This window comes from Saccoglossus kowalevskii, chromosome 6, assembly GCF_978046115.1.
Source record: "Saccoglossus kowalevskii chromosome 6, keSacKowa6.1, whole genome shotgun sequence".
Lineage (NCBI taxonomy): Eukaryota > Metazoa > Hemichordata > Enteropneusta > Harrimaniidae > Saccoglossus > Saccoglossus kowalevskii.
The window spans coordinates 27,074,059-27,090,619 of record NC_140646.1 but is presented as its reverse complement, the minus strand read 5'-3'; the positions used below and the strand labels follow the sequence as shown (position 1 = coordinate 27,090,619).

Here is a 16,561-nt window from a genome sequence, read left to right as displayed (position 1 = left end):
TTCAGCATTGACGACGAACTCGAGAAAGTGGTCAGAAGAGACACACTTTTGAACAGGAAACAAGCTCCTCTTTCAACAGTAGAAGTCAGGTAGGTGAAAAATATAAGCTTGGCCGGTGAAAACTCTTTTTTTACTGTATTTCGAAAATACCGACCATAAAAAGATTACAGAGGCCACTATTAGATATTCGAAAGTTCTCGGACCTTATTTATTATAAATTTATTATATATTAAAATACCGAACGCATTTTTATTCGACATTTAGGAGAAAAGCTTTCAGTATTTTAATTTGAGATATTTCATCAGATATAAAAACAAATTAGGTTCGAGAACTGTCGACAGGCCAGGCTATTACTGTATTACCTTCGGCGTTCAAAGTGGTTGTTGGTAATCGTAATTATTACATTGTATTATTGTTTTCTGCGTGCAGATATCGATCAAATAAAACATTTAAAGACCCCAATATGTATTGACACTTTATTAATTCCTATAAGGTGGAGAATTCTTCGAAACGGACAAAGTTACAACCCACAAACACTCACCAACACTTTATCCTACATTGGCAGAGTGGAGAAGATTGTTATGACGAGCGCCACCAGTGCTCGGGTTGTGTTCAGAACCGTGGACGAAGCATGCCGCGTGATGGCAGCCTCGAATATAGGACGACCAGAAAACAGATTACGGTTCGCGTGGTACCATGTGAACATGATGAACAAGTGGTTCACAAAGTTGAATAAGCACCTCCACGTCATTACAACCGGAATATGAAGTGAAATAAAACAAGAACTGGTTCCAAAATATTGTACAATTCATTTTGTTCACAATTCTCATCTTATGTCTTAAAGCTGGTGAAGGTAGAACATACAAGTGTTCTTTAAAATAAAAAAATCAACCCTCTCCACTGCTTTTTAAGTTAACATTTACCACTTTTTTTTGATAAAACGTGGACTTTTCGAAAAATCAAAACTTTATTTTAGAGAAACACCAAGAAGAAACTTCTTGTTCTGTTTGAATGTGTGTGTGCATTTGATGTGCAGGTGGAACTTCCAAAACAACAAGGTCTACCTTCCACTGTCAAACATTTTTGTTTTGTCTTGTTCCCCTGCTTAAAAAATACCTTTTTTGGGGGTGGAGGGTTTGGAACATACAAACTTCGAAAAGTATACCTCCTTAACCGCAAAATTCAGAAGGCACACTGCATATGATGCCTCGACCAGCAAAGTTTACTCGATGCAGTCCAACATTTTGATTTTTTTAATTAGAAAAATCTCTAGCGACAGATTAAATTTTGTATCATAAGCTAATAATTGCTGGTATGGGTACATTGTGTAAGTATTACTGATTCCATAGACAATATATCATATTTCGCTTTATTAAAAATGCATCTCTAATAGAAACACATATAAACCCAAAATATACTGGAATATTTACAAAATTACATGGACTACTCATACAGATAGTTCAATCATATACTGGTAATAAATAAATAACAAAACACAAGTGCAGTAATTTCTAATTTCTGCATTGATAGTTGCCAGAAGTGAAACCAATTAATTTCACAAAATTAATATTTTGGACAGGGATTATCAATAATATCAAATTGTTATGTACAAAGATTAGAAGCTGTAAAACACTCATGCTAAAATCGATGGAACAGAGGTCATACACAATTGTACTATTTTTAAAAAAAATATTGGTACCGATAGTTATTTTAAAACATCTGGCTACTGGTAGATTATGACTGATCATTTTTTATCAAAACTGTATCAGTATTATTAAAGGGTGATATTCGTTGTGCCACGCATGCGCTAGATATATGGGTCTGATATAAAGTGGAGACTTTGACACCTTACCAAGCTTTGAGTACTTGTTAGTGATTGGAAGGTAACAAAAGAGTAACCAGCGGTAATTAGTGCAAGGTGCACCCGGGTCAAAACCAAATGCAAGACATTACTGCCTAAATGATTTAACAACAGATTATTGGTTACAGATTCCATGATGTTACCATTTATTAGAACATGGCTTTGAATATGAATTATTTGAGTATTTAATTGAAATTTTATACATGTAATCTATGTCGTCAGTTTACTGGAGAATAGCATAGAATGTACTGTCTGAGGTCTGGCAAACCTATGGCAGCCAAATAACAAATAAAGCAAGATGTGAGAATATTTATAATAAACAAAGACAATATTTTGTGGGTTTTTTTTCCAGTAAATATTTATTTTCAGAAAAATAAACTACATTGAAGATATCAAACTGTATATGAAAATAAGATTAGTAGACATGATTATTGAGTACTGGAGATAAAGAATAACTCTTTATTTAGCTAGTTACATTATTGTACATTAAGTGTGTGTTATCTAGGGAGGGTTAATTTTCAGTACCACAACTACAATGCGGTCAACACATCTTGTGTTCTGGGGTACAAATTACACTCATTTTGCACAGAAAGGAAAATGATAATGCAGTGAACTGTCAGTAAAACCATTATAGTCTGTATTCTGTGTGTTGTGTTGTGTGTAGCTTTTTTTTTAATATGTCTATTTAATGTTAGTAATGTAGTTTATATTTACACAACAAAATGTATGGAATATTGATTGACAAATATAATAACACACCAGTAATGTTAGAAAGACAACTTGACTGAGAATCTGAAATGGGCACTATTTGGGTCATATAACCTAATTTTTTTTTCAGAAATTTTTTTTCTTTCTTCTTCAGCATATTGTGAAGTAACGTGTCAGTTCATATATGGAACCAATGTCCGATGATGCTAATTCATTCTCCTGTCCACTTGCAACCAGTTAACTTTTATTATCTGTTAATACTATTGTGAGATGATTTTGTTTTTCACATTTTATATGTGTTATATAAATTCACCGTATCCCATACATCATGCCTTTCCATCTGATACATTGGGCTATCGATGGGCTACTTCCCTTGACAGCGCATAGGATGTGTTAAAATTGGCAGAAAGAATTGCGTTCAAATTGCGAAAAATTATACTAATGTGTTCCTAACACTGTAAATATATTAATTAGCAGTGGGTAAAAACAAGTAAATTGTATTCAAGGAACAGTGTTCCAAAATGCAAATAAACACAGAATGCACTAAGAATCCTTCAACACATTTACATTTCCAATGTATTTATGACGACAAAAAACTGTGAAATGTATATGAGATAAATAGAGTTCTCTATTTGTGACAGAGTGATATCGGAATTACTAAACTCATGCAATAATTTTCATTTTGGAGCATATGAAAACTACTACACATAAGTTAATAAATTTGCTAACACACGGTCATACGAGTTGTAGATCGTCTATATCGATTGCGGTATGTCAACTTTTTCCTGTGATGCAATGCACAAATTACAGTGAAAATGATTCAAAGACACACACATTCATAACTTGAGGTACTGAGAAGTATATTATATTATAGTTGTTTATATAATGAGTAACACTGTCAGTTTCAACATTGTTTGTTCAGGTCCTAGAATAAATTAAGCTAGGCTGCTACTGTGGAGTGAAAATAGTTTAATTTTCTTTCTTGAATGTGACATTTTTAAAAAGTTCTTCATGAAAAGTGCATCATTTCGTTTGCTACCCTGCACCATGGTTGTGGAAACCGCCTTTATAGACTGTCAACTATTAGTGAATACAGAGCTGTATTTATCAGCCAGATGTTCCTTTACAAATAAATTGATTTCTACCAGGTAAATGTTTGCCTAAATTGATAACCAAACTAATTATTTATTGGCTGGTGAATTAAAACTAGTCTAAAAATATAAGTAAAAAAACTAAAAATACAAAATTGTTAAAATTGCAACAGAGTGCATAACAGTATGTTTATTACAGGTCCGCTGCAAGTCTGATGTGTGGCTGGTACAAATGATTAAAACAGTCTTTTTGGTTTGTTATTTACTGCCATGTTTTTATTTCAGTAGCAGTGCTTTCAAATTTCAGTGTAAGTTATCAACTACAGAAGACAACTACCAACTCAGAAGTCAGTCAGTACATGTACATACAATAAATGGTCATGTTACTGACAGCACTGACAAGAAACAGTCGTGCCATTCTGTGCTCTGCTGTAACAGTACTACAACTGGTAGTACACAGTAAAAACATGTTTTACATTAAATCTGTACGTATTTGAATTTCAATCAAATTGCAAAATTCTGGTGATAAATAGGTTTTGGTTTCCCACACTGGAAACATTACAGGAATTGTTAGACATTATTGATATTAAAAGACATTCTATGATACTCAAAGTATAACAAATTTAATAGTGGTGCATTTTTGCCCATATTAATAAGCATGTAAGACAAATCCGATTAGATTTGACCTTGCTTGAAGATGCTCTTCTGATATTTTCGGTATCAATGCAAAGCATTGCAACACTATTGTGATTTTCTACAACGTGGTCATCGGCATCACCAATGCCAAAATCAATTGGAAAATTAGAGAAGTGTCCTTCAAAATGCACACAAATAATCAATAATTTCTAGCAGAAAAAATATAAAGATTGACAGAACTTGGTCTTCAGTTTTGATTTTCACTTTAAAAGCATTTATCTTTTATCATGATCATTTACTATTTTCTACAAATTAGAGCAGCAACATATAAACCTATCTAGTACAAATGCAGCACAGAATGTACATTAGATTCTATATTATAATTCAATATATATAATAATTTTTTAAATATATTTGTCTGATAGAATAATATGGGTATCCATACATGTATATGGACATATTTTTTTTTTATAAAAGTCATAAACTCTTAATGAATATACAAGCCGGTTTTGTTCTTGTTTGTGACTATGTGTGCTCCAGGAAAGTAATTGTAAACACATGGTTCTTAGCATCATAGTCATTATGCCTCATCACCAATGTTTTTGTCATGTAACCTAGTAAACACATTGTCGTAAATTGTACGAAATACTGTCAATGTCATCAAATTTGCACTGCATAGAATACTATATATATTTGTAATCTCAAGTACATTCAAGCACACACCCACACTTGCATGGTTGGTATCTTGTCCTTGTATAGTATTTCATGTATGTGCAAAATTTGAATAAAAACACAAATTGACTATCAATGCTAGATTACTTATACATATTAAAACAGACCAAGCCATTACAAGGATTGTCAGTTGCAAATTACACCAAACCAGATCACTGCAATCTTCATTACAGATATAGATACTAAGGAAAACTCACTACAAATCCCAATATTACACAGGAAAATATTCCCTAGTTTTCCATATAGTTTTTCTGCTCTTCTAGTTTCTGTATAGCACCAATGTAATAAAGACTGGGGTAAATACTCTTCTTAGAATTCATCATGACCCTGTAGTTATAAAGTCAGAAAAACAAAACAAGATAAGTTGAGTTAATGATTTTCCTGATACTGTTTATTCATTATTCAGTTGAGTTGAATTTCGGAGCACCACATGTACATTTTACATACACTGTATTATTTAGATGATTTATTTTATACATAGTGAATTTGAATACTGTAGAATACTTTATTTTCGCTTGGAATTTATTTCCGCTATTTTCGCTGAAGGGATGATTCCGTGAAAATAAAATCCAGCGAATATACTTTTTTTCCTATACTTCCTATTAAACTCATGAAAAATCAGTGAAAATAAATTCCAAGCAAAACGCCCAAAAAGCTTTTTCAGCGAAAATTAATTCCAGCGAAAATAAAGTATTCCACAGTATATATATATATACCGTATTTATCCGGCTAAGAGCCCATGCCCGGACAAACGCCCCCCCCCCCCCCACTTTTGATAAAATAAAGGAGTTTAGGTCATATCCTAGCAAACGCACAGGGGTGTTTTTTCTACACCTGTGATAAAATAAAAAAACAAAAACCTATTTTTGTTCGTTGTATTAACAGTTTTAATACTTCCTTGCAGTCTGTTGTAATGCTGATAACAAAATTTGAAAAATAAATGTCAATTGCATAAAATGAAGAGTAAACGCGAAATAGCTGTGACATAAATAGAGCAGCGCGTTCACCACAGTTTACGTAGTTTACATTTATTTTTTCAAGATTTTTTTTATCAGAAACGTAACAGCCAGCGAGTCAAAAAAATGTATGTTAAAGGAGAAACGGTAGTTCTTTTTTTGAAATATGTCGTGGCCCTGAAAAGGACCGTTAGGTTTGTGTTTCCTTATAGAAACGATTCAAGCAAATCTTACAGGATATAGAGAGCCACGAAGCAAGTGTCGCACTCGTTCGGCTTTAGCATCGCCGACAATGAAACCAATGTTGCAATATTGTAGCAACCCGTACCTGGGAGACAGGTTTAAAGCACGTTGTTTTGGCTTTATAAAATATTTGCGAATCCATAACTGGGGCCAGCAATTTTGCAATGTCATGCCGAAGACTGCCAACTTTTTTACCATCTTTCACCACAGCTATTGCATTTCATGGAAATTATTCTTCTGTCGTTGGAAATAAAAATCTTCTTTTTTCAAGTCCACCGCGATATCCATATAACTTGCTGAATGGTAACTTTCACCATGATTGATGAACGAACACCTAGTCTGATAAAAAAGCGATGTTGAATTTACCTCTATGATGAAACACTAGTAGTGATGTCATTCTTAGCCAATCGGTAAAGCGGATGCTTAAAGGTCAAAGATGGTTGCCAGATGGTAAACAAAAGCATCGTGCGAGCCGTTTGCTGCGACCCAATTTTTCTTGTCTCTTTATTCTGATTAGACGTGAATTAAAAGTGCCAAGCTACCAGACAGCGAAATCCGTGGATTAAATGTGCTAAGTCCAAATTGTGTGGGACGACATCGACAAATTTCAAGACGAAGCTATAGGGATTTTGTTCAATCACGACAGTGGTGTCGACTTGGAATTTCAGGGTTTTGACTTTTAAGAAGATAGCAATGAATGTACAAATAGAGATCTTAGATGGAGTTTTTTTCTAACAACTATGACCTTTCGTAATTTTACTGCGTAAATTATTATTGATATTGTATGGCTGTTGATCCGGTATTTGTCAAAACCGGAAATAATTCACGCGTATGAGGCAGCATGTTTGTCGACAGGGATATTTTAATTCAAATGAATCTTCACTGTCGATTTTTATTATTTCTGGTTTTAATATTTGTCACATTCTAAGCAATAAATTATTTCTTGTTACACTTCTAATGCTGCATATTGTTTATTTATTTTTGTTGCATGTTTTTATTTGCCGTTTTACTCCCTGTCGCAGTTCGATCTGCGTGTTGCCAATTTTCGTGATTTTTTGGGTTTTTTTGCCGAGGATATCCGGACAAACGCCTACCCCTTCTTTTTGGCGATTTTCCATGTTCAGGACCATGGGCTTATACCCGGATAAATACGGTACATCATGCTCTTCTGTTGTTACATGTACATTGTATATCAAAGTAACAGAAATAGTGAGCTGAGTAGAAAGTCACCTCCTTTGGACTACGAACACAACTTTCGATTCCCGACTACCTTGTAACAGGCAAGAGAAGGACAAAAATATAATAAGTCATTGTCAATGACACGTCCCCGTTCCGTTCATATTTGAGTGACATATACATTCAAAGCAGATCATGACCGAAATCTCAGACCACTTTCAGTGGTCTGATCCGAAATGCACCTGCATATGTACAACACATTGTACTAAATCTGAACAAAATCCATCCATGCATGACTGAGATCCGGTTCCGGAATTGTGAAAATACGTGATTTTGATGCATTTTCAGCCTTAAAATGGCCATCATTCAGCTATTGTTAAGCGGATCATGAAACAAATGCACATATCTATTTGTGACATGATGTACCATGTGTGTGTGAAGTTTGAACTTGATCAATCCAGACATGACTCGGATACGGATCCAGAACTGAATTCTTTAAAACAAAATGGCTGCACGTCGGCCATTTTGAACTAGATCCGGAAAAAAAATGACGTGCATCAAGGTTCTATTATGTTTAATGTATGTACCAAATTTGAACAAAATTCGTCCATGCATAACTGAGATCCGGGACTGGAATGGTGAAAATATGCGTTTTCAATGCATTTTCGGCCTTAAAGCGGCCACCATTTGGCTATCGTTAATGAGATCATAAAACAAATGCACATACATATTTGTGACATGATGTACCTTGTGTGTGTGAAGTTTGAACTCGATCAATCCAGGCATGTCTCAGATACGGATCCAGAACTGAATTTTTTAAAACAAATTGGCCGCCAGTCGGCCATTTCAAACCCGATCCAAAAAAAAATGATGTGCATCAAGGTCCTATTATATTTAATGTATGTACCAAATTTAAACAAAATCCGTCCATGCATAACTGAGATCCGGGTCCGGAATGGTGAAAATGAGCAATTTTGATGCATTTTTGGCCTTAAAATGGCCGCTATTCGGCTATCGTTAAACAGATCATGAAAAAAATGTATGTGCATATGTCCAATATAATGTGTCATGTATGAGTGAAGTTTGAACTTAATCGGTCCATGCATGTTCGAGATACAGGTGATCATGGACGCATGGACTCACGGATGCACAGAGGGCAAAACATAAGTCCCTGGGGAGTAAAAAGTCAAAAGAGCACCGATAGACAAGCAATCGAAAAAAGTCAGTGGTATATTTCAAACAAGTTTTTAAAGATAGCAGAGTGAATGTGGGTGGGTAAAACGAGGGCAGCTAAGATAACTATTTAAGACAGCTGAGAAATGTGGATTTTGAGTTGAAAAAGATGATTTTGCAGTGAAAATGGACCTGAAATAGAGATGGTACATGTGTGTGTGTTTCACAGAGTAAAATACGATCGTGACATAGTTGTTCAACTCCCAAAATACCCGCAAAAAAATATGAAAATATTACGCTATAGCCAAAGATAATTTGCATGCTTGTTATTCTTGCTTAGGCAAAATAGTGTGCACATTTTCAGAGCTTGGTACGAGTTAGTTTTAAGATAATGGCAGTTTTATTTCAGGGGAACTTTTACGTTGCGTGTTAGAAACAGTGATGTTTGGTGTGCTGCGACTCGTGTGTGTTCGGAACATTAAAAATCTGTCCTACCTTCCGGTTAGTTGACCCCAGGTCAGGCAATATGCGCAAGTGCACAAAAGATGAACGTGCAAACGCTATCAATTCAGGAACCCCCAATTCACTAAATTTGACAATTAGATGTTGTGACATAAATCAACTTTCATTGCTATGAAAGAAAACAATTGACTGTGTACTAAGTTTAGACACAACTTGACAGTGTGACGTTGCAAAAATGTGAAGATTTTCATGAATTAAAATAGCTGCCATCCAGAAATCTAAATTGTGACACAAGTCAACTTGCAGCAGTGTGAAACAATGTCTATTTTAAGTTTGAATACAAAATTACCGATACAATTTATATCATAGCTTTTGATGTACAAATTGGCCAACAGAATCAGTCTGTGCAACTCAGAGAAACTGCTTTTAACACATAAAGGTAGTTGTTTTAAACCATTTTTTTTATATGATTGAATAAAGAAAGTAAGGAGCATATCTACAGTACCGGTACCAGTATATCAAATACGTATAAAGTTCAAAATTTTGACATTCATTTACATACCGATGAAAAACGATGACATATACATTTCATTTTATCTTCAGGTTGGTGAACTTCCTCCATGCCTGCATGGATCTTGGGTTTTCTGTTTAACCTTGCAGCATATTCCTTGCAGAAAATGAACAAAATAGTTAACTCAATGACAGTTGTTCATAACAGCTAAAGTATGCAGAGGGTGTATGGAAATGATATACTGTAAAATGACTAATTTTCACTGGGCTTAAATTTCGCTGATTTACCATTTCATGCATATTCAGTGGGTTTTAAATTCACGGTATTTTCATTTAGATAATGTGTTCTATGCTAAATTTTACATATTCATTGGGTTTTAATTTAGCGCATTTTCGGATCAACGAAATAAGCAAAATTAAAACCCAGTGAATAATTAACCCCTTTACAGTACATATCTGCTGATATCTGCTGATGTTCTTACCTTGAATAGTTTATAATGATAACAATACAAATCATTAGACATAAGGTTTTCTCTTGCGTATTGCTGTGCATTTTGAGAAATCTTGTGTGCCTGTAAAGTAACAAGATCAGGTCATGGTATGTTTTTTTTTAATTTTCAAAAAGTAAAAACCATGTCATTGTAGAATGTAATCAGGATGTACTTCTATTCAAGACAAGCCACTGAGAATGGTGCTCCCCAAAAATATATGAACACAAAAAAATACAATGTACATGAGGCGCTAAGCCAATGTGCAATTCTGGTGACTTGATATGTAAAAACAGTTACCAAATGAACAGAGCTATACTTACTTCTTTATCGTGTGATTTAGCCCATTGTAGTTTTTCTACAAGATCACTGAGATCTAACTTGAATGGTATATAATGCACCCATGGTTGCAGGTCACCATAGTAATGTTCATAATACGGAGATTCATGTTTGAAAACCACTGCATCACTGATAAGCAAGTATGGGAAACGATATGCTGCTACGGTGCCATCAAGGTTAATCTGGTACTTAAACTATGTGGCAAAACATGAAATAATATCATGGACAGTTGAAAAGAGAAGCTTATTTGGATGTACACAAAAAAAATGATTATTTTAATACAATGAAGTATGGTATTGAGCAACACAATCCTCAATGCAACCATGAACTGTAAAATGCTTTAGCTGTAACTAATTTTCGCTGAAAAAACATTTTGGTTTTTTCGTAATTTTTTTGCTGGATTCATCACATCGGCGAAAACAAATTCCAAGTGCAATTAAAAAAGTAATTTACAGTAGTATCCGTAGTATGCTACGCTCTTCTAAAAACATTCCTAAATATAAAATTTAACTAAGCTTTGCATATTATCCAATAAGATTATCATAACAGAAATACATTAGCATTCCTACCTTGAAGAAATCAAAGAATGAAATATGAGGTATTTTAGGTCCATATTCCTCCATTTCATCTCTAAAGAAAAAGAAGTTTGTCAATGCAGCATCAATAAGATCAGGATGCTTCCGTCCAAGTTTGATCAAATTCAGTCTTTCTCTTCGGCTGTCACGCCCTCTAAAGAAACCTTTTTCTGTTTTGTTCTCCCATCTAGGACCAGTATTGCCTTGTACTGAGAGCATATCTAAGGTCACTCTGAAACAAAAGAGAATTGAAACACAATTGTTAAACCTGATACTGGTTAATTATTTGGGGTTAATTCCTGTTGAAAATATAAGATTAAAACCTGCAGGTAATGGAAAATTATGTACATTTGGCGAAAAATTCACTTAATTTAAAAAATTTAGCTTTGTAGACAATATTCAAATCTGTCAAAAAAGAAAACGATGTGATATCTAATGCCAAGACAGACTTTTATAAATTTACATGCACAAAAATGATGATAATAAATTAAACAAGCAGCCTCTCGGCTGAGATAGCTCCGCTGTTAGCAATGCACATTTCAATTGAAGAACAGAAGTTTTAAACAAGAATTCAAAAATATCATTTTTCACCATAAATGATTGTGGTTTTTAACAAGAAAATATCACTTTTTACCAAAAATGACAAAAATATTCACCAAAATTAGAAAATTAAAGATATCATTATGAAATGAACAAATTTGAGAGTGGACCACATGTAGTACCTATATATGTAATATCAAAGCAATTGGACTTGCGCTTTTTAACGAGAAGTCGAAAATATCATTTTTTACCAAAAATGACAAAAATATTCACCAAAATTAGAGAATTGAAGATATCATTACAAAATGAACAAATCTGAGAGAGATCCACATGTAGTACCTATATATGTAATATCAAAGCAATTGGACTTGGGGTTTTTAACAAGAAGTTGAAAATATCACTTTTTACCAAAAATGACAAAAATATTCACCAAAATTAGAGAATTGAAGATATCATTACAAAATAAACAAATCTGAGAGAGATCCACATGTAGTACCTATATATGTAATATCAAAGCAATTGGACTTGGGGTTTTTAACAAGAAGTTGAAAATATCACTTTTTACCAAAAATGACAAAAATATTCATCAAAATCAGAGAATTAAAGATATCATTACAAAATGAACAAATCTGAGAGAGGTCCACATGTAGTACCTATATATGTAATATCAAAGCAATTGGACTTGCGGTTTTTAACAAGAAGTCGAAAATATCACTTTTTACCAAAAATGACAAAAATATTTACCAAAATTAGAGAATTGAAGATATGATCATGAAATGAACAAATCTGAGAGAGGTCTACCCAAGGTACATATACACCAAGTATCAAAGCATTCAGGCTTGTAGTTTTCAAGAACAAGTCGAATAAGTAAAACATTGACACGGACGACGGACAATCACTCATACGATAAGCTCCGCTCGACAAAGTCGACAGCGGAGCTAAAAACATGACACATGTTAAAGTTTGCAACACACTATTTTTTCTCACTTTTTATGCTATAAATGATTTCCAGGCTTCTTTTTCCCTGATACAAATTTGAAATTGTGATGACAGAGTACGGTATATATCATTTTATTTATTAGCTATAGTAAGTGAAAGAAACAAGATATTCATTATGTAGAGTGAGTTTGCCATATTTTATTTGGTGCAGATTTTGAGTTATCTCAATGTAGGGTCATAATTCCAATACTATACATGGAACCTTAATGATTCTCAACTGTATGAGAAATTGGATGCATGAATTGACAAGGAATGCTTTTATAATATCTCCCTATTATTGGGTCATCAATTTGAAAATCCCAGTGTAAAATGTAGTTACTTGAGACTAATCAATGTGAGGACATAGAACTACAAACCTAAACATTGGAATTTAAAATCATATGCATGAAAACAACTTACCTTCCCATAGTCTGTAAGGTAGACTCCATCAAATCATAAGTTGGCATAACGATATCTCTACTATTAGTTGAACCACACCAAGAGAATATAGGCAGAGGATCATTGTTTGCTGCTCTCTTCTCTAGTGGCCAATCTCCAAGATTGACGAACAATTCTATATCTGGTAGTTTCACCTCAAGGAAAAATGTGAATGGTTAACACGTTATCTGCCGAAAGCCTCCAGGAATGGCCAATATGAATGGTATATAACATCAGCAGCTTTGTATTCACTGTGACTGCTATATTGTTTTGGACACCAAAACAGCAACATTGCCAGGTAAGTTGCACTCTAGTTTTTGGAGCGCACCTCAAGACTGTTATATTATTGAAACAAGTTGAGTCAAACCAACCTGAACCGGAGTTGTCAAACCATAGACCTATCTTTTTTAAAGTCTATGGTCAAACCAATACTAAGAGTACATTCATTATCACAAGAAGATGCAATCTCTTTTCACTTTATTTAAACTTATTATATAAATCACATAGCAAACCAGTTGGCAACTTAGCTGGCAATGTTGTTGTTTGGGTTTCTGAAACAATATGTTGGTGAAAGTATTAGAGAGTTGAAAGTGACACTGTGGAATAATTTAAATGCAATGCACTCTACGCATTAGATATTTTTATGCAAATTATTTTATAAACCAGTGAATTTCGGAGGATAAATGTTACATTGTTTACAGAGTCTTTTGATAACCTACCTTTCTTGTCATTGACAATAACAGGGCGTCCATGAACATTTTAAAGCCAACATGTTCACCATGCGTTTTTCTATAAATCTGTATTCATAAATAGAAAGAGAAGGATCATTCAATGTTCATTTTCATGAATCACTTTTATTTTCTAGTTCCTTGTATCACGGAAAACATTTCTCACATACATGTTTTTTTTTATATCAGATTCTAGATTTAGAAAGCTACAACTTGCCACTACCTTGTTATCAATAACTGAGTAGTGGCATAAACTGTGACGATTGAATCTGTCAGGTGCTTCACTGGCTAGTCTGTCTAGATCAACTTGAGAAAATATTTTAAGATCTTCTTTGATCTGGGGATGAAGCTCATCACCACACTGCATATCATCCAACCAATCACTTTCATCTTCTGTTGGACAGTAACAGTCTTCATGGTATATGTGACCTGAAATTATTACAAATTTAACATTATGACACTTGTACATCATGTGGGTCCTATGAATTGACTAAAATTCTGTGTCTTTTCCAAGTCTGAAAATCTAAACATAAATAAATTATTCATGCACAAACATTTTTATTAATTTGCATCATAATATTCTAGCAATATACACAAGGTTAACCGTTTGAACGGCATTCATTGCATGATTTTTTATGTATTTTTCCATAATTTCTTTGTTAATTTTTGTACGAAAAAAACCCTTTTCACATGAGATACTAGTCTACTTCAAGTCTTGATTACCATATTTTTAAAAAAGTGGAACAAATTATACAGCTTTATCTGTGGCAAGTGTTGACTTCAAAGATGAAAGAGTTGTATAATATATGCCTTAAAACAATTTGCATTATGCATGTAATAATTTTATCATTAACACAAATATTTTTATTGATTTATTTTTACATTATGGCATCTACATCCGAAATTTTCTAGAAAGTTATTTTTTTTCTCATCAGTATTAGTATCAGTATCTCATCTCAATTAGTGGTAATAAATCTAATAATATCTCATATTTACAGATTTTAAAACTATAACTCAAGCCAGTCAACCAATCATGTTTGAATCACAAATCAAATATTCCCAATAGTCCCAAAACCCCAATACTATTTTAGGTATATTCTCAACTTCAAATATGAATACTTTGGAAGTTACAGAAGTCACTGTCACCCACCATGAATAAAAGGTGTATAATACAGCTCATTATCATCAACATTGCAGTGGTAAACAAATAGTTTGTGATTTGTGGCTGCTTACCTGTAAGTAAGTAAGGAGACTGTGCAACATCTTTTCTACCACTTTTAATGTCAATTTCTATATCGTCATAGCTGTCATATAGACGGTAACGAACAATAAAAGAACCATCGTTTCGATCAAGTAATTGTGTCCAAAGTCGTCCTCTTTTATGTTTTGGCTGAATAGACACAACAAATGCATTTGGACCCGGAGAATACGTGAAACTATTAAAAAACATAAAAAAATAATAATATAAGTAAGTGTAAGTATAGTGATTTTTTTTTCAAAATGATATATAAATTATAATGCAATGTTACTGTGGAAATAATTTGAAATGACTTGTATGGGACGTAAATATCGTGCATTTTCCCAAAACATTACAAAGTTTCTACATGCAAATAAATAATATTATACCTCAAGTATGGTACAGTCAATGTTATTGGCCAAAAGCAGTCACACAATCGTTTGATAAATATTGATATTGGCCTCTCCTAGCATATTTTTTGCCACTGACATCATTTTGTGTGTTATTTAGACTGTTGATGACAATCAAAGAAAGGATGGATGACACTTTTGAAATGTATTTCTCCACTGGGGGTTAATTTTAATTTAAACTCAGAAAGTTTGTCGTTTAGCGAACAGGTTTAATCAGCATCAGCCAATTCTTGATATCTGCCTCAGACGAGGTAAATTACTGTATAATGCATTTTACCCACAGGAGATTAATTTTGATTTTTAACTCAAAAAAAGTTTGTGTTTTGGGGCACAATTTCATCTACATTGTTTTCGACCAATATTATATATAAAAATTATCATTTCCCACTTTGCTGAATAAGTAAACCCACACTGAACACTCACAACAACCCTAGCACTGTGAATTGATATTATTTTCAAATCTCTCCCCAGAATTTAAAATTGTTTTTCCAAATCATTACAACTAATATTATCATATGTCTTGTTTTTAACCTGAATGCTTTTATTCATAATTAGGAATTCCTAAAAAAAGAAAATTAAATTATTTCATCAGTAATCTTATCAACAATTAATGAATTGAAAATAACATCACATTGTTTACTTACTTTTGACCTTCTGTATCAACTGCCTGGATGAAAAAAAATCTCGCAGGCACCGTGAAACTGGGGTTTATCCCGGGACCATAAACCATTGTTTTGGAAGGACATACTATTCGTTCCCTTTCGATGCCAGTCACAGGGTCTATGATCGCGAAACTAAAAGAGAATATCTGGAGAATTAGAACGACGATGCAAGTAGTCAAGTACATGGCTGGAAGTATATCCGGAAGTTGATGGTGTTAGAATCCGCGTCCGGAGGTTCCTTTGGCACTGTTTCAGGGAGAAAGGCCCGGTCTGGGTTTGATGGAGGTATTTTCACAAAAAATGTTTATATTCGGGCATTTCCTTCAAAGATATGCGTTTGCACAAACAGAACCACGCTGCGATATTTTCATCAAAAGTTGTCCCCCGGTCGCATGTAGACGACCTTTCTTTTGAGAAAAGAAAACCTTCTGCTTGCGTTGGGAATCTAGACAATGACCTCTTCCAAACTCTCGTGTCACGAATTGATTTGCATATTGAATTTTCACATACGCTGTTCTATTTACTTAACACTTTATTTCTACATTTCAGGAATCATATGGAGTTTAATAGGAAGTAGTTATTTTTATGACAATAATTACGATATACAATGTCGAAAAT

At 33.6% G+C, this 16,561-nt stretch overlaps 1 protein-coding gene across 1 annotated transcript; it reads right to left on the bottom strand.

Moving 5' to 3' along the window:
• Positions 1-2,192: 2,192 nt before the first annotated feature.
• On the bottom strand, positions 2,193-16,425 carry LOC100376660 (protein O-glucosyltransferase 2-like). Its single transcript, XM_085500282.1, has 10 exons — positions 15,926-16,425; positions 14,868-15,070; positions 13,858-14,063; positions 13,626-13,703; positions 12,889-13,061; positions 10,945-11,182; positions 10,360-10,569; positions 10,031-10,120; positions 9,601-9,705; positions 2,193-5,355 (listed from the first exon to the last, which is right to left on the bottom strand). The coding sequence occupies exons 1-10, from the start codon at positions 16,126-16,128 to the stop codon at positions 5,338-5,340; spliced, it is 1,524 nt and encodes a 507-aa protein (XP_085356408.1). The 5' UTR covers positions 16,129-16,425; the 3' UTR covers positions 2,193-5,337.
• Positions 16,426-16,561: the final 136 nt, after the last annotated feature.